Raw genomic sequence first — 18,004 nt, 5'->3', positions numbered from 1 at the left:
AGTTGGCGCAGGGCATAGCTGCCTCGAGGCCTGTGGGATCTTCCTGACCCTGGGATCGAAGCCATGTCCCCTGCATTGGCAGGCAGATTCTTAACCACTGGACTACTAGTGGCAAATTTTGAGAAATTTGCCAAAAGCCTACCAGAGGAATAGGAATAGTAGGATCTAAGTGAGCTCCAGGGAATGGTTTTATTGGACCAGGTAACTAATTGGGTATAGGAAACTCAATAAAGGAAGAAATCTAAGATGGCACTAGAGCTTAAAGTCTGAGGACTCTGAAGAAAGATGATGCTATTCATTTAAAAAATGTACAAGTTAAGGGGACTTCCCTGGCAGTCCAGTGGTTAAGATTCTGCATGGCCAGTGGAGGGGGTGCAAATTTGATTCCTGATTAGGGAACTGAGATCCCACATGCCACACCGTGTGGCCTAAATTAATTAATTAATTAATTAAAAGAGATAATTAATACCTTTAAAAAATATACAAGACAGGGGTGGGAATATGATGATCTACCTTGAGAACATTGGGTGCAGGTGGCCTTGAGAACACAGGATGGCCACGGAAAGGGAACCAGTAACCTTTGGTCTTTTTCAGCCTCTGCTAAAGCCTTCAGAGTTCTGTCCAGTGGCTTGGCATCCTTGGCACTTTGCCTAATTTACTTTCAGTGCATCACTACTAAATAAGATGTTCACTGTAGGATTTTATAGATGCCCTATATCAGACTAGAAAAGTTTCCATCTATCCCTACTTTGACAAGAGTTTTTTCTTATTGTAAATGGATGTTGAATTTTATAAAAAACTTTTTTGGCATCTGTTGATATGATCATATGGTTTTTCCCCCTTTAATCTTTTAGTGTAATAAAATATAGTGATTCTATTAAAAATAAACTATGCATTTTTTGTATAAAGTCAATAGCATATCACTTTTTTATATATTGCTGGAGTCAGTTTGCTAATATCTTGCTTAGGATTTTACATTCATGTTCATAAGTGTGATTGTCTTTTCTCATATTGCACTTGTTGGAATCAAAATTATACTAAAAATGAGTTGAGATGTGAACCCTCTTCTTATATTCTCTGAAAAAGTTTGTATTGAAATTACTGTTTTCTTGAATGTTTGGTGGAGCTCTTTGCCTATTTGCTATTGAAGGGTGTCCTATTGTGTGCATGAGAGTAGAGAAAGGAACTTTTATTTTGGGAGTGAGTAGCTTAAACAATGAGGAAAATTTACTGTCTCACACATCACAAAAAGCCCAGTGGTAGGTGGTTCCAAGATTGGTTAAATCAGTACCTCAACAACATTAGGGGGAGAAATTCATTCTGATCTTTCAGATGTCATTCTCAGGTGTCAGCTTCTTCCCTCATTGTTGCAAGATGGCTGCAGCTGCTCTGGACATCACAGCAACATGGCTAAGTGTGTGGGTTCTGTAGCCAAACCTGGTTTCAGATCCCATAGGTATCTGATATTGGGTAAATTGCTTAACCTCTCTGTCATATGGGATGGTAATAGTCCGTTACCTCAGAAGTTTAATATTATATGGATTAAATGAATTAGTTTTTTAAACTCTTAGAATCATGCACTTCGAATCATAGTAAGCACCCAATAAATTTTAGCATGCTTTACTCCATTCTCACATAAGGCAGAAATGAGTCTTTTTCTTTTGCACTACATTTATTGAAGCCCCTTAGCACTTATTTCACACCTTATGGCCAGAATATGACAACAACTACCCATTCCTAAACCAGCTATGGAATTGTCTTGGTTTGGTTTAGAATAATTTATGTTTAGCCTCTGAGACAGAGGAGTGTCCACCCTCTCCTGAAATAGTCATCTGATATCACAACAAAATCTGGGTTCTGTTTGCAAGGTTGAAGTTGGGGTGGTGATAGTGGGGGTTTTGGGGGTCACACAAAGAAGGGCAAGGTAAGATTCCATCCCTGCTGGTTCTCCATGATATTCCTTCAAATCACCCCTTAGATTTGCCTAGCAATTCAGTTTACTTAGTAGGTTTTTTGTTTGTTTGTTTGTTTGTTTTACTTAGTAGGTTTTTTTTGTTTTTGTTTTTAATATTTATTTGGATGTGCCAGGTCTTAGTTGTGGCATGCAGAATTTTTAGTTGGGGCATGTGGGATCTAGTTCCCTAACCAGGGATCAAACCCGGGTCCCCTGCATTGGGAACTCAAAGCCTTAGCCACTGGACCACCAGGGAAGTCCCAACTTAAGTGTTTTTAACCAGTGCTTTATTTCATCTGGTCTCAGAACCATCCCCTAAGCAGTTTGAGCTCTTGTTATCCCCTTTTATAGATGGGGAAACTAAGCTCCCAGAGTTAAAGCACTTGCTTGGTTCTGGGTTTATAGCTGGCACAGAACCAGGTCTTGGGACTTAAATTGAGGTCTTTGGGTTCAAAAATCTGCCTTTTTTTTTTTTTTTTTGCCAGACCACGGGGCATGTGGGATCTTATTTCCTTCAACCAGGGATCAAACCCATGCCTCCTGCAGTGAAAGCGAAGAGTCCTAACCACTGGACCACCAGGGAATTACCAAAATCTGCTGTTTTCTTCCTCTTCCATGAATTCCCAGTTGTCTGTCATTCACATGGTGCCCTCACAACCGCCATATCCTACTTCACATTTTCAAAATTAATAGTTTTTCATCAAATAAATTTATCTTAAAAAGGAAGCTTGATAAAGGCCCAGCTTTGATGTTCTGGTGCACACACAACTTTTGAATGAGCACAGAGCTGTTACAAATACATTTACTCAGGATTATAACTCGTGCTTTGGTGCCCGACTGCTTTCGAATCCCCACTCTGATGAGGTAGCACATGCAGCTGCTTTCCACCTCGATGCCTGTGGACCTCACAGTTTAGGGTACAGCAGTCCCCCTGGTCCAAGCCTCCAGCCTTGTGACTTTGCCTGATGGCTCTTTCCATTGTCAGGACCCACTGTGCCCACTGCCGTCCAGGAAAGCTGGAAGTTCTGGTGCTTAATTCCAGACCTGCCTCCATGCGCAGCAGCCTTCAACCGTGTGATTATTTTGCTGGTGTTTTTCTCACATCCAGTTTGTCTCATTCATGCATTCATTTATTCAGGCAAAAAGAAAAAAGTTTAAACACTTACTATGAACCAGGCACCATTCTGTTTTGGTGGGGTGGAGTAGACAAACTGCAAACAGAGCATGGAGGTGAGGTGTAGTCTATGTCAGTGATTAGTGGTAAGCAGAAAAATCGAGCAGTGAAGGGGCCCAGGGGCAATCAGGGTTGGAGTAGGATGGCCAGGAAAGGCTGTAGGAGAAATGTGACTTTAGTCAAAGCCCAAAGGCAGGGCCATGGGGGCCCGGGGGGCAGAACATGCCACGCAGATGGAACAGCAAATACCAAGGGAACATGTATGCCTGGTATGGTCCAGGAGCAATAAGGAGACCAGTGTAGCCAGAGCAGGGTGAGTGAGAGACAATTATGTGAGTGAATGGAGAGCCCTGGGGGTTGAGATTAGACCAGAGGGGGCAAGGGTGGACCAGGGATGCCCGTTAGGAGCCACCATCCCAATCCAGGCAACAGATGATGCCGCTTAGACCAGGGTGGGAGAAGCAGAAATAGAGAAAAGGCAAGAACTGGAGATGTATTTTGAACATAGAACCAACCAGAAATGAGTAATGTTTTGGATGTGGGAGACCAGTCAGGACAAGGAAGAACTACTGAATTTGGACCAGGGAGGTAGGAGAGGAAGAGAAGAAAAGAGGGTGGAATTTTACAGATATTTTGAAAGTAGACTCTTCCATGGTCTGCCGATGGGTGGATGTGGGAGCTGAAAGAGGGTAGTCAAGAATGACACCCAAGTGTTCCGGCCTGAGCAGCTGGAAGGATGGAGTTGCCACGTGCTGATATGGGGGAAGCTGGTGGGAGAAGCAGGTTTGTTGGAGGAAAGCTGAGGATCTCCGTTTTGGAGAAGTTGGGTCTAGAGGTGCCTTCTGGACATCCGTGTGAAGTTGTCAAGAAGGCAGCCTCCTGAGTAAAACAGAAACAGCAAACAGGTCAGCTCCTGTGCCCATTCTCATTTGGTAGCACTGCGCAGAGTGCTGTGTTGACATTTTTAAGGTCCGTCCGGGCTCACTGGGAGTGTTTTGATCAATAGTGAAGCCTGTCTCGGGAACTGAGTAAACAAATCATGGTGAACACTGGTTGTAAGATGTTCCACTGTAGGGTGGGAAGAAAATGTGAAAAATTCTGATCTATGTATTTTTGTCTTATTCTTCATATTTTTTCGTGTGTTGTATAATGGACATAATATGTTAGAGCAGCAGGTTTGGACATAGTTTCTAAATTAAGTCTTCTATATCTACTGGAAGAGTATGCTCAGTTTTTACTGAGGAATGGATGAACAAGAACTTTTGAAGAGTACAGATCTAAAATATTGTACAGCAGATGCTGAAAATAGTGACCTTGATCACTGTAAGCTCTGAAGTGTCTCCTGAGTCCTCAAAAAAAATTATGTTTGGGTTTTTTTTTTTAATTTGTAAAATAATTTATTTATTTATTTTTGACTGTGCTGGGTCTTCCTCGCTGCTCGGGCTACTCTCTAGCTGCGGTGCACAGGCTTCTCATTATGGTGGCTTCTCTTGTTGCGGAGCATGTGCTCGAGGGCTCTCAGGCGTCTGTAGTTGCCGCATGTGGGCTCAATAGCTTTGGCTCCCAGACTCTAGAGCACAGGCTTAGTAGTTGTGGTATATGGGCTTAATTACTCTGCGGCATGTGGGATCCTCCCAGACCAGGGATCAAACCCATGTCTCCTTCATTGGCAGGAGGATTCTTTACCACGGAGCCACCCAGGAAGCCCCCAGTTTGGTTTAGTGCTTGATTTTTCCACTCAAAAATATACATTCAGAACACAACATCATTAGGCAATATTTCTACCAAAAATATATTTATTAATCTTCATTTAGTCAGGAGAAAACAATCAGATGCATCCAAATTGGAACACACTGTGTAAAACAACTCGCTTTCCAAAATACCAGTGTTATCAGATTTTTCCACCCCTCGGTCACAGCGCAAGGCATGTGGGATATTAGTTCCCTGACCAGGTATCAAACCTGTGCCCCCTGGAGCAGAAGCACAGTTCTAATCATTGGACCACTGAGGAAGTACATCAAAAGCTTTTTAAAAAGGATCAGAAACTGTTCTAGAGTAAAGGAAATTAAAGAGGTTACATTGCAAACACAATCCTTGAATGGATCTTGGGTTGAGAAAGCGAAAAGCTATGAAGGGTTATTACCAGAACAGCTGGGGACCTTGGTATGCAGATTGTGGTATTGTATTAGTATACATTTCTAATTGGGATCATTGTTTCATGGTTACGTGGGAGACTTGCATTCTTAGGAGACCCAGACTGAAACATGTAGAGATGAGAAATCATGATGTCTGTAATTAGGTCTCAGATAGTTCAGCAGAATACACAGAATTTAGGTGAAAGGTGTGTTAGTGGTCACTGCTATCCTTGCAGCTTTCCTGTCATTTTGAAATATTTCCAAGTCAAAAGTTGGGGGGGAGGGGATAGTGTGAATAGCATTCACATAAGTGTCTCCAGTTCTCCGAAAACTAGGATATCTGATAATAGCCCATCAGACCAGTTTTCATATGTTAGAATTTGCCATATCTTCACCACCACTGCAGTAATCCCTGGCATTTTTATTTTCCATGTGCCTCCACATCTATTGTGTTACATTTATTATCACAAATAGTCTGTACACATAAAGAAGTTTGTGTCTCTAAGTACCACAATCACAATGAACTTTTTAAAAATGGCTCACCACATGCCAGGCACTGTTTTATGTGTTTCACACGAATAAGTGCATTCCATCCTTCTAGCCACTCAAAGGGGAGGTATTACTCATAGAGACAGAGTCAAGGGACAAAGCAAGTAATTAAAAAAGTTAATCCCACTAGGGGATTGTAAGTAGAGAAAAAAGTATAGGAGACCCCTGTAAGTTAATGATCACTCAAGAAAGCAGGTTTGCTTAACTACAAAACCCAGCAGGCTTGCTTAGCAACAGAACCATGCAACAGAAGCACAATTTCATTACTGTCATTATTGTTTTCAGAAAAGGAAACTAAGGCACAGAAAGGTGGTACAGTTTGCCCAAAGTCACACAGCCAGGGTCGGTGGAGGGACAGAGTGATGTGGCCTCAAGCCCTCCAGTGTTCGTCACCGTCCCCTTGACCACTCACTTTATTTACACTGTGAAATGTAATGGAGCTGCCATTCTAGAAGGATGGCTTCTGCTGCTCAAACTTTTACTTTTCTCTGAGGAGTTCTGGGCGTATGTTCATAGAGTAAAGGGTACTCCTTAAGAGAGGGAAAGATATTAATAGCAACAACAAACTACCATCTTTGAAGGCTCATAGGCATTCAATGGGCCAGGCACAGGCAAGATGCTTTCTGCCTGTTTAGTCCTCAGAACCCCTTTGCGGCTGAAACTATTCTTATTCTCATTGAACAAAAAAAGAAAAGGTAAAAAAATAAACCCCAGCTTTGAAGGCAAGCAGACTTGCCCCAGGCCCCACCCAGGCGGCCTCGCCTCTCTACCTGTCATCTGAATGGGTCCGAAGGTAACTGAGTCCCATAGAATGTAGCCCGTGGGGTGATGGGCCTCACCCATCACCTTGTTCACCCCCTTAGTTCTAGGAGGGGGACATTTCAATGCTGAAGAGGAGGAGGAGTGGGAGAAGGAAGAAGAGGAAGAAAGCATTGTTTCCTTCCTCCTTGGGGCTTTTCATCTGGCTTGTGACATTCCATTCCCACCCCTCCTCTCATTTGCCATTTCATTGAGCAACTTGTTCTAATTGAATGCACCTGGGCAGAAACTCCTCCCCATATTGGCCCTGGTCAGTGCTTTGTCTTTTTTTTCCCCCTTCTTTTATAAAAAATGAGGGGAGCCCCTGTTCCTTTAAGATGGAGGTGCTTGGTGAAGTTCCCAGGCAGATAAGCCAACCCTCCAGGAACTCCTCTGCCCTGGCCTGGCACTGAGCTCACCTGCCTCCATGGGGGACAGCCAGCTGGCTTATATCTGATCTCGGCCTGAGGTCCCAGATGACTCTGCTCTGGGCATGTCAATCCCAGTCAAGGGCGAGGCAGAGGTATCCTTCAAAATGCCCAGCTCACCAGGAGCCCCCTTCCCCAGGGTGCAGGCTCACTCCCAAGCTTCCAGGACTGGATAGTTTCTGTGCCCCTTCCTCACTAAATCAACAACTAATAAATCAATTTGCCTTTATAGATCAGCACAAGAGGCAGTAGAATAAAGTAGTTAAGAGCATGGATTCTCCAGCCAGACTCACTAGATTGTATCTAGGCTTGACCACATAAGCTTTGTGACCTTGGGCAAATTATTTAGCCTCTTTAAAGTACTGGTTTCCCTTTCTATAAAATGGGGGGAAATAATAGTATACTTATGGGGGAAAAAATGATTTACTCCCTCATCAAAGATGCACCATCTTCTTAACAGAACAGTCCTACTCAATAATTCTGAAAGTAAAGAAACATCCAGGACAGAACTGGTTTTTGGTTATGTACTAACTTCAAAAGCTATGTTTTTAGTCCTCTGCACCCTAAAAGCCCTGTACGCTTCAACATGTTTGCCTCCCCTTAACTTCATATCTAATTTTCATAATTTTAAATACACTGTTCTCTTTAACAAAAGAGTGCAATGCAATGATTAGTTAGCTCAAGAAACTTCTTGCTTGTATTTTTGAAGACAGGAGTAGACGACTTACAAGATCAGAGAAGGTACACAGCCCACATTCACACTGATACAACAAGAACTCTTGAATTTAAAAATTTATACACATTACTAATAAGTCACTTTTCATCTTGCCAGTTGGTAGTTTTTTTTTTTTTTTAATCTAATGTTTGTTCATTAGTTTGGTTCAGCCTTTCAGCAGGGAAATTTGGTAATAAGAACTGTATCAAAAGCCTTAGAATGTTTCATAACTTCAGATTGAGAAATTTCACTTCTAGAAATTAATTCACTTCTAGAAATAATCATGAGTGTGCACAAAAATACTACCACAAAAATATTTTACAGTATTATTTCTAATAGGGAGGAACTAGAAACTACCTAAATTTCCAATAATACAGCTTTGGTGAAATACATTATGCTATATTCACTTAATGGTTACTAGGTAGTTATTTAAAAAAGTTATAGAATATTTAATGAGATGGAAAAGTGCTGACAGTATACTTTTTCATGGGAAAAAAAACAGCTTACAAAATAGTTTGCAATAATGTCATTCTTAAAAATACATTTATTTATAGAACAATTTTAGAAAAATAAACAGTGTCATTTTAAAGAGTTATCTGGCCAGCTGATGCAAGGAGCCGACTCACTGGAAAAGACCCTAATGCTGGAAAGATTGAGGGCTGGAGGAGAAGGGGACAACAGAGGATGAGATGGTTGGATGGCATCACTGATTCAATGGACATGAATTTGAGCAAACTCTGGGAGATAGTGAAGCACAGGGAAGCCTGGCATGCTGCAGTCCATGGGGTCCCAAAGAGTTGGACATGACTTAGTGATTGAAGGACAACAACAATCTGGATGGTGAAACTGCCTGTACTTACTGTTTACTTTCTTGCGTGACATTGGTATTTTCTGTCTTCTACAATGCATTGAATATTTCCATGGTATGCAAACAACAAAAAATGTATAAAAAAGAACAATTCATTGGGACAATGCTTAGCGCAGGACTGATCTCTTTCTATAGAGTGTCATTTCTCTAGTAACTCACTTCCTAAGTGTCTCGCCTCCTTGGAGGACCCCAGGAGTGGCAGGGATCCCCATGGCCTCCTGCCGTTTGGAGCATTCCTGGAGGCTTGTGGTGTGTTTGCCTCCTGGGTCACGCAGAATCCAGCTTTGGAGACACTGCAAAGTCCCAAAGCTTGGGAGGTAAAAGTGGCCCCTGGAAGATTTGATAAAATCTGAGCAAGAACTCCTCCAGAAAGGAGCTAATTTCTCCGCCCATCATTTCCTCACACGGAAACTAAGGCCAACGTCAGGGTTTGTCCAAGGCCACACAGCTGACTTAATGACAGACAAGGTGAGGCCTTGAATCCTTGCCCCTTCTGCCCTGCCCTGTTGAAGTTCTCAAGCTTGCGGATTTAGGACTGTGTCTTCTCACACTTTAATATGTACAGCAATCACCAGGGATCTTGTTAAAGGCAGATTTTGATCAAGTAGGTCATGGGATGGGCCTGAGGTTCTGCTTTTCTGACCGGCTCTCAGGCGATGCAGATGTTGCTGGTTCGGGGATTAGTTTAAGTAGCCACGGGGTAGAGCAGAGATTCTGGAGGCGGACCGTCGGCTTCACAATCCTAGCTCTGCCGCAGACGAACTATTATTATAGTTACTGCTTCAGTTCTCTCAACTGCAAAATCAGTATAAGACCTAACCCACAGCTTCTTCATTAAGATTTTCATAAGTGCTCAGACCAGTCTCACCTAAGATCTAGCCATTTTGTTATTATTTACATTCCCTAGAGCAAGCAGCGGGTGAAGTAGGGTTTGACGAATGAATGAATAACCTTTGGGGGCGACTGGAGTCGGGAGAAGCAAAAATGGAAGGGCTCGGAGGTGGGGGGGAGCGGGGAGAGGCCCACCCCCAAAGCACACTCCTCTACCACCGGGTGGTCAGAAGGATCCGGAGCGCCCGGAAGCCGGCGGCCCGCGCCCAGCCGACCAATGCGGTCGCCCCGGGGGAGGGGGAGCGCCCGCCAGCCCTTTCCGTCCGGGCGCCGGAGGCCCCGCCCCCGGAGCGTCGCGACGTCTGAGCATTCCACGGTTGCTACTCGGTCGCGAGGGGCGGGGCGCCTGTCAGGGGAGCGGCGCGCGCGCGGCGGCGGGGGCGGGCTGAGGCTCGGCCGCTCAGTGCCAGCGCCAGCGCCAGCGCCAGCGCCACAGTCCCGCGCCCCGCGCTCTCCGGCCCGCCGCCTGCGTTCTGGCTCCCGAGCCCGCACTCCCGCCCTGCCCGCGCGCTGCCGGAGGATGGAGCTGCTGTGCTGCGAGGGCACTCGGCACGCGCCCCGGGCCGGGCCGGACCCGCGGCTGCTAGGGGACCAGCGTGTCCTGCAGAGCTTGCTCCGCCTGGAGGAGCGCTACGTGCCCCGCGCCTCTTACTTCCAGTGTGTGCAGAGGGAGATCAAGCCGCACATGCGGAAGATGCTGGCGTACTGGATGCTGGAGGTACCGCCCGGGCGGGTCTCCCCTCCCCCGTCACCCCCGCGTCCCGAGCTCCGGACATCCCGGGGCCGCCCTGTCGGGACATCCTGGTCCTCAGCAACAATCAGCAAGATGTTTCTGTGGCGCAGATCGCCGGGGCCTGGACTTTTCACTCGCGCGCCCTTAGCCGGCTGCCTCCGTGCTGTCTTTTTCTTGCCCTTCTCTGACCCTGACCCTGACCGCCAGACGTTTGGCACCCCCAAATAACCCTGTCTTCGGGCCGGGAAAGCGGGGCGAGGGCCACCCTCTCGCCTCTGACTTCTCTCAAAAATCTCCCCCCATTACACGCCCGGTCTTCTCGGGAGAGCGAGACTGGAAAACCCTGGGCCCGGCCGCCCCCGCCGCAGAGCCGGCTCCTCGTGTGTGTCGCGGGGGTTCTGGCGGGGAAGCCGGTGGGGGTGGCGCGCTGTTCCGGCCGTCAGGGAAATGAAAAGTGCGGGAGGCAGCCGCTGGAGTCTCCTCCCTTCCTTTTGGGTGTGTGCGCTGGGTGGCAGTAATGGGGGTAAGGTCCCAGTTCTCTGGCTCCTATGGGTGACTCTTCCGAACCCCTCACCCTCGGTATCCGGAGGTGGGGATCAGCCTCAGTTTGGATTCCTGAAGGAAGGGAGCCTCTGGCGTATCCCGCTCCCCGCCCCCCCCCCCCCCCCCGGGGAAAGGAGGCCCCGCAGAGGAAGTGGGAGGGTGTCACCTTGGGGAAGGCGCATCCTGCGTGTTAGTCCTTGTCACTGCGAGTACACCTACCCCCTCCCGTGTCTTGCTCCCCATTCCACTTCCCTTCAGCGCACCGCACCGCCCCCCCCCCCACCGCCTTTAGTTGCTGCTGCGTTTCCTAAGCTTCTGCCCCCGAAGTGACTGTGCGCCCTCCCTCAGGTGTGTGAGGAGCAGCGCTGTGAAGAGGAAGTCTTCCCCCTGGCCATGAACTACCTGGATCGCTACCTGTCCTGCGTCCCCACCCGAAAGGCGCAGTTGCAGCTCCTGGGTGCGGTCTGCATGCTACTGGCCTCCAAGCTGCGCGAGACGACGCCCCTGACCATCGAAAAACTGTGCATCTACACCGACCACTCTGTCTCTCCCCGCCAGCTGCGGGTGCGTGCATACCCTCCCCACCCCCCAGCACCCCCTGCCTCCTTCCTCCCTTACCAGGAAGAGCAAAGCTAAGACCTCCGGAGGCTTCCTGCTCCTGGGCAGGGTAGCAGCTTTTTTTTTTTTTTCTTTTGCAAAAGATGGGGCAGTGTGGTGTGATGGTCAGGGTAGCCCCAGTTCAGGCTTGCCCTGCCAGCATGAACCAGATCCCCTTGTCTTGACCTCCAGGGGGTGCCACTCCTTCCTGGTCTCTCCCCCAGATAGCAACAAGTCAAACTGCATGTCTACACTCACTAGTACTTTGCCTCTGGGTTTACACAGCCAGCATGAGTTATTTATTGGCAGCAGCAGGACATGCCTGTGCACCCCCACTGGAGTGGGGGAGTGGAATGTGCTTCATGTGGGGGAAGGGGCCGCCCTGGTTGAGTCTTGTCTCCCAGTGTGTGGACTTTGTGATCAAAAAGCCTCCCAGAGCCGATTAAAGCCAGGCCCCAGCTGCTGTAAGGAAGGGCTGAGGAGTTCAATCCCACTTTGCTTCCTTCCTTCCTTTTATATCCCAGGAGAACCAGCTCCTTCCCTCATCCTCCATTCCCTAGTCTCACCCTGAGAAACTCTGCTCTCAGAAGCAGCTGCTTCAGGCCTGGTGGAATCATCTTTTCCCCTTTAGCCAAAGGCCAGTGCTGAGGCACAGACTGGGGCTGAACTGCAGCTGCTTCCGATGTGATAATGATGCCCTCTCCCCGGCCCACCCACCCTGACCAAGGTCTTTCATAACCCTGTGGGGAGCTGCTGTCACTCCTGTGGTTTGGGAAGTGGCTCCCTGGGCCTCTTGCTGGGAACTTGGGCTGGGTTCTTCCCGAGGCAGGGCAGGGGAGTCATGGTTCTCTTTCCCCACTGAGCCTGGAGAGGAGGTGGGGAGTTGCTTGGATCTGGAAGAGGTTATTTGGGGGCGTGCAGATCATCTCCTGGGGGACCCAGGGGAGAGGGGTGAGCTGGCACCTTCCTCCACCTTGCTCTACAGCGGTCGAGTCTTCTCTTGACCCGAGAGGCGTCTCTGGGCCCCATCTCCCGGGGAGGAGGGCAGCGTGCTGGCTGCTGTGATTGGCTGGCCAGGAAAGCCAGGGTACTGGGGCCCCTGAGTGCTGCTTGTCGGGGAACGGGATTCCTCTTCCTGCCAAGTAGCTCTCGGAGATGGGAGTAGGAGGCCAGAGTTGGGAATCTGGGAGGCTCCACAGCTCTTTGTGATGAATCTGGTAGTTTTGGGCAAGTCTGAAGGTGGAGCTGGTTTCCAGGGCTAGAGAGCAAGATGTTTCTGGAGGGGTTTGGGCTGGTGGAAGGGGACGTCCTTTTTGCGAAAAGATTAGCATGGGATGTGTGCCTTTATGTGAGGGCAGTTTTTCAGAACAGGCCAAAAGTCCTCTCCTCCCACTCCCCCTGCCTGAGCTGGGGGTGGAGCGCGCCGATCGATGACTTCCTAGGTCAGAGTTGGAAGGGACATCAGAGACCAGTCAGTCCAAATAATCCTGTGCCACAGAGAAGGTGGGGGCCCAGAGGAGGAAGGAAGGGTCGTGGCTCAGTGTTGCACTGAGGGTGATGAAGTGTTCTAGGGCTCAGGTGGCCTAAGAAGTTAGGGATGGGATGGAAGCTGCCAGGGGTGTGTTCTCTGTCAAGTGAGGACTGAGGTTCTCAGGGGCTGCCCAGATAAGAGGGTAGGGTGGCCACTCTCCCCCCACGCAGGACCCTATGCCTCCTGACTCCGAGCTGCCTTTCAGATGGTTTCCTTGGATGCTGGATGCTTTTCTTTGCCTTCTGAGTTAGGAGTTTGACCCCTGGGACAAGCATGGGGAGGAGAATGCTAACTTCTCTGCCCAACTTCTTCTGGCTCCAGGCCAGGCTGATTTCTGTGAGGCTTTGCCAGATGCTGAAGATCATGACACTTAGGTGGGGGCCAGGAGAGGGGCAGCTGTGACAGGGGGCTGAAAAGAGATTGGGTGGGGTTGCCATTTCTACTCCACTAAGGGGTCAAACCCATGAGTTCCTTCCTGAGATAAAACAATGAAGAAATCCTCCTGTGTGCAACTCAGAAATGGGGCCAGGGCTGGGAACCCCAGAGGAGTGGATTGGGTGGGGCTCCCAGTCTCCTTCCAGGACCCAGCAGTTGTAGGGAGGCTGGGACCAATGGAGAGATGGTTTGGCCCCTCAGGGATCACCTGGACCCATCCTGTCTGCCTTGACCTCCACTTGAGACTCCCCCTGAGACTCAAATGACACTAGGCCCTATGGGTTTCAGCCAGAGAGGTGGAATGGGTTGCTCTATTTCAGCCCCCCACCCCAGTGTCCCCCCAAGGGGATGTGGGTTGGGTTGGGCAACCTCCACTTTGAGGAACCTCGGGGCTGGCCCAGGGGCTGTGTCAGAGGAGGAAGGGCCTCATGCTCACCCCAGTTTCTTCAAGAGGTGTGGACTTGGCGGGCATGCTGAGTTGGGGCAGAGGCTAGCAATCTCCCCTTTCACAAATCCTTGGGATTATGGAGTCTTTCTGCTTCACACCAGAAGAGCCTCCAGTTCCTGGTGATGGTGGTCTGCAGACTTTTCTTTGAACCACAACTGGAGGCCTGCTCAGTCTTGCAGGAAGTCGAGAGAAGGCCTGGACTGTTGTACCCCAAAAAGATAACCCAGCAGGATTAAAAGAGGCAATTTATGTAAGGCATGTAGTTCTGGCATCTAGGAAGTTGATCAATGGATGCTCAAGGCAAGTGCCCTTAGCTATTCGCTGCCCTGGATTCCCCATTCCACAGTGCCAGTCTTGAAGTTCAGAAGCAGACCTGGAGTCTTGACCTTCAAGTGTGATGGGCTTGGCTCCCTGTGAGACTTCCACTTTACTTCCTCCCCTTCCCTTCTTCAGCCACTGACCCCGCCCTCTTCCTCCAGGATTGGGAGGTGCTGGTCTTGGGGAAGCTCAAGTGGGACCTGGCCGCAGTGATTGCCCATGATTTCCTGGCCCTGATTCTGCACCGGCTTTCTCTGCCCCGCGACCGACAGGCCTTGGTCAAGAAGCACGCCCAGACCTTTTTGGCCCTCTGTGCTACAGGTAAGAGTCCCACACACACATGTGCCAAGGCAGGGAAATCAGAAGACTTGGGAAGGTGAGAGGGAACTAGAAGATTTGGTTTATAACCTCAAAATTTGCGAAAATCCTATCCTCCCTGAGCCCCCAGTATCAATACGGAAAAGCAGCAGAGTTGTCTGGGATCTCGGGGACACCAAGGGCTTAGAGAGAAGTGACTTGCCCAGGCTCTCTTAGTGACTAAGCTGGGAATAGAACCCAGGTCTCTTAACCTTGTGTCCATACCAGGAAGAGACCCATTCCCTCTCTGGTTCCTGGCCTGGATCACTTACTACCCTGACCCTCTCCCCGGCTGCTGTCTCACACCACTCACTGCCGGGGTGTCCCAGTATACCCATGCTCTATTCAGACAGCCTGGCACTTTCTAGGAATTAGAAGGTGCACGCTGGTATTCATCCTTGCCTCACAGTCCCTTCTCTTTCCTAGACTACACCTTTGCCATGTACCCGCCATCCATGATTGCCACGGGCAGCATCGGCGCTGCAGTGCAAGGCCTGGGTGCTTGCTCCACGTCTGGGGACGAGCTCACGGAGCTGCTGGCAGGGATCACAGGCACTGAGGTGGTGAGTGCTGGGCAGCTGGGCGAACGGCCTCTGCTCACAAGGTAGCACTTTCCCCTGAGCTTCCAGCAGAGGGTGCTGTGGGCCACCCCCAACCTGGTCTCCACTCCAGGTTTCAAGTGCCCCACCTTTGCGGCTTCTGTGGTCTTTTATCTCCTGCCTTGGTCTGGAGAAGAGCAAGTGTTGCGGGTGGGCCGAAAGGCACTGCCCCCGAGTACCCTTTTCTTGCTAAGCAGTATGCAGGAGTGGGGGTGGGGGGTTCAGTGTCAGATGTTGGGCTGCTCTCACACCCTCTTGCCACATCCTCTTGCCAGTTTCTGAGAACTGAAGGCTGATTCCTGGGGTTGGGCTGTGGCCTAACCTCCCTAGACTTCCCTGTGTGCTGGGAGCTGTCCTCCTGTACCTGCTGCCAGATACTGGGGGAGCGGGGGAGGCGGGGGTGGGAAGCGGATCTTCCTCACCATTCCCCCTTGTCCCCAGGACTGCCTGCGGGCCTGTCAGGAGCAGATTGAAGCTGCCCTCAGGGAGAGCCTCAGGGAAGCCGCCCAGACCTCTCCCAGCCCAGCACCCAAAGCCCCCAGAGGCTCCAGCAGCCAGGGGCCCAGCCAGACCAGCACTCCCACAGACGTCACAGCCATCCACCTGTAGCCCTGGAGAGGCCCCCTCGAGTGGCTGCGGACAGCTGGAGGGGACCCTGCCACCCGCCTCCCTGGCTGCAGGAATGGTATCATGCCACAGCTGAAGCCTGAGGGGGCTCCTTCCCCTTGCCCCTCGCCAGCCACAGGGGTCAGGTCCTACCTATCCCTGCAGTGTGCACTAACGGGCCTGGCCGGCCACGGCTGGGGCCAGTCCGGCTCCTCCTCCTGCCTGCACCCAGCCAGCTCAGCTCTCCTGGGGGCGGGCCGGGCTGGCCAGAGATGACATTGAAGTGTAACACATGTACCAGCATTCCTTTCCAGGGGCTCCCTTATCTCTGGGGCTCTCAACTGCCAAAATTGAACCTGAGCCCCTGGCAGAGAAAGCTCGGAGTCCTAACCACTGGACCGCCAGGGGATTCCCTAATTACTGCATTTGGATTGGGGTCTTTCTGAAGACGACTCAGATGTCCTAGACACGCGTGAGGGGCAAGAATGGATATCCCCTCTCCGAGCACTTGGAGGCCCTGCATAATCCTAGCTGCTCCTAGGGAGGGGCCCCGCCACCGTCCAGGGGCAGGAACCAACCTCCTCGCTTTGCTTTCTGCTCAGCTTCTCCTGTGTGATTGGGGGGAGGGGGGTGTCAGTGCGGAAGGAAGTTGTTTTAATTTATTAATTACTTTGAGTACAACTGTATGAGGGTGCGGTGGGGCCCTTCTCCCCCCGCCGCAGGGGTGGTAACCCTGGTGGTTGCTGTATTCCTCCCCTCTGCTACTCGCTAGAGGATCTCGTGGCCAAGGAGCTGCTATGCCTGGGGTGGGGCCATGCCCTCCTCTCCCTTTGGCCCTCTGCCCCATCCCCCAGGAGTGGGGGGCGTTGTGGAATGAAGCAGGGGATGACCTGGCCATGACCAAGCCCCTTGTCCAGAGAGGGAGGCAGGCCCTGTTAACACAGGTCTTTCCTGAGGCCACAAGGTCCAGGCTGGTGGCTGAGGACCATCATGCTACCTTTATAATAAAGATTCTGGAATAAAACTGACTTTGGCTTCTTGGATTACAGGGCAGTCTGTGGGAAAGCCTATTTCTAGACTGCATGGGGTAAAAGAGGATAAAAATCAATGTCTGGAGCAGAGGTCGTCACACCTTTTCTGTCTTAGGCCAGAGTAGATACGTCAGGCTTTGTGAGCCATATGGTCTCTGCCTGTGATATCCTAAGTTCTGCTGTAGAACCTGATGTGCGCATTTCTAAAAATCACTGCACCATGCAAAATTGCACAATTAAAGCCACATGGCTTATGGGAAAATGGGGCTTGAGACACAATACTCAAATACTTAATGAAGGACACTTTTTTTTTTTTAAAGATAGTGTTTTTACACATTAAATGGCTAAGAAACACACACTGCAATAAATATGGCCCTTTATCTTGAAAAATACACACCTGAAGTTGGCTGTGGAAGCGGAGGTCGGAAGGATGTGGAAGGCAGGTTGTGCCACCAGATGAGGGTGTGGTGCCAACCCACAAGGTGAGCTGGGGGCACTGGCACAGGTCTGAGGGATGTGCATTTTGTGTATCATCTGGCGTGGCTCAGTGGGGGTAGTTTTTTGCTTTCATCTAGCGTCTCAAGACAAAATTGCATATAAATCAAATTTGCTTTATGACCAAATAGAGTAATTAGGTTGGAACAAACTCATTTGCAAAAGCAAGTGACAGGGTTCTAGCCAGACGGCCCTGGTCTCTGCTGCAGTGGCAATGAAAGCAGAGAACATGGAAGTGGATGGGTGTGGCTGTGTCCCAATAAAACTTTATTTAGGGACACTGAAATTTAAATTTCAAATAATCTTCCCCTATCACAAAATACTGTTGTTTCTTCTCTGCCTCCCCCGACAACCATTTAAGATGTAAAAATCACTTTTCTCTCATGGACTATAAGAAAACAGGCATACACAACCCTGGTTTGCCAACCCCTGGTTGAAAGCTTTCACTGGCTAAGAAAGTTAGAAAGGGAGCTGGTCTGGTGGTGACCCAGGGTCTGACCTTTCTCATCCTGAATTTCCACCTCCCTCTAGGTGCTTTCTTCTAGCTCTTCCAACCAATCTGAGACCTTCTCGTGTTTGAACAACCTCCTGGTTGCTGGCATTCTCCCCAAGTAGCTTGTGTCAGGGGAAGGCAAAGGCTGTGCCCTCTAGAGGCTGGCAGGGTGGGTAGAGCCTAGAGAAGACTCGTAGAATAAGGTGGGGGAGGTGTGTGGCTCCCGTGTAAATAGGTAAGAATCCACTGCTATGCATGAGAGGGAAGCAGTGCCTACCTCCAGCGAAACAAGGAAAGCAAAGATCT

At 49.6% G+C, this 18,004-nt stretch overlaps 1 protein-coding gene across 3 annotated transcripts in view; it reads left to right on the top strand.

Annotated features, from left to right (window-relative positions):
• CCND3 (cyclin D3) overlaps nt 1-16,707 on the top strand; it is a 90,287-nt gene extending 73,580 nt beyond the window's left edge. For 2 of the 3 annotated variants that reach the window (XM_043449625.1, XM_043449626.1), the window contains exons 2-5: nt 11,137-11,352; nt 14,279-14,438; nt 14,901-15,037; nt 15,515-16,707. In XM_043449625.1, coding sequence (XP_043305560.1) covers nt 11,182-11,352; nt 14,279-14,438; nt 14,901-15,037; nt 15,515-15,682 — 636 coding nt within the window. In that variant the 5' untranslated portion in view covers nt 11,137-11,181 and the 3' untranslated portion in view covers nt 15,683-16,707. Of the gene's footprint in view, nt 1-9,859; nt 10,231-11,136; nt 11,353-14,278; nt 14,439-14,900; nt 15,038-15,514 lie in introns of those variants that run through there. The other variant, XM_043449624.1, reaches the window with a different exon arrangement.
• Nucleotides 16,708-18,004: the final 1,297 nt, after the last annotated feature.

This window comes from Cervus canadensis, chromosome 28 (assembly GCF_019320065.1).
Source record: "Cervus canadensis isolate Bull #8, Minnesota chromosome 28, ASM1932006v1, whole genome shotgun sequence".
Taxonomy (NCBI): domain Eukaryota; kingdom Metazoa; phylum Chordata; class Mammalia; order Artiodactyla; family Cervidae; genus Cervus; species Cervus canadensis.
This window is presented reverse-complemented; position numbering and strand designations above follow the sequence as displayed.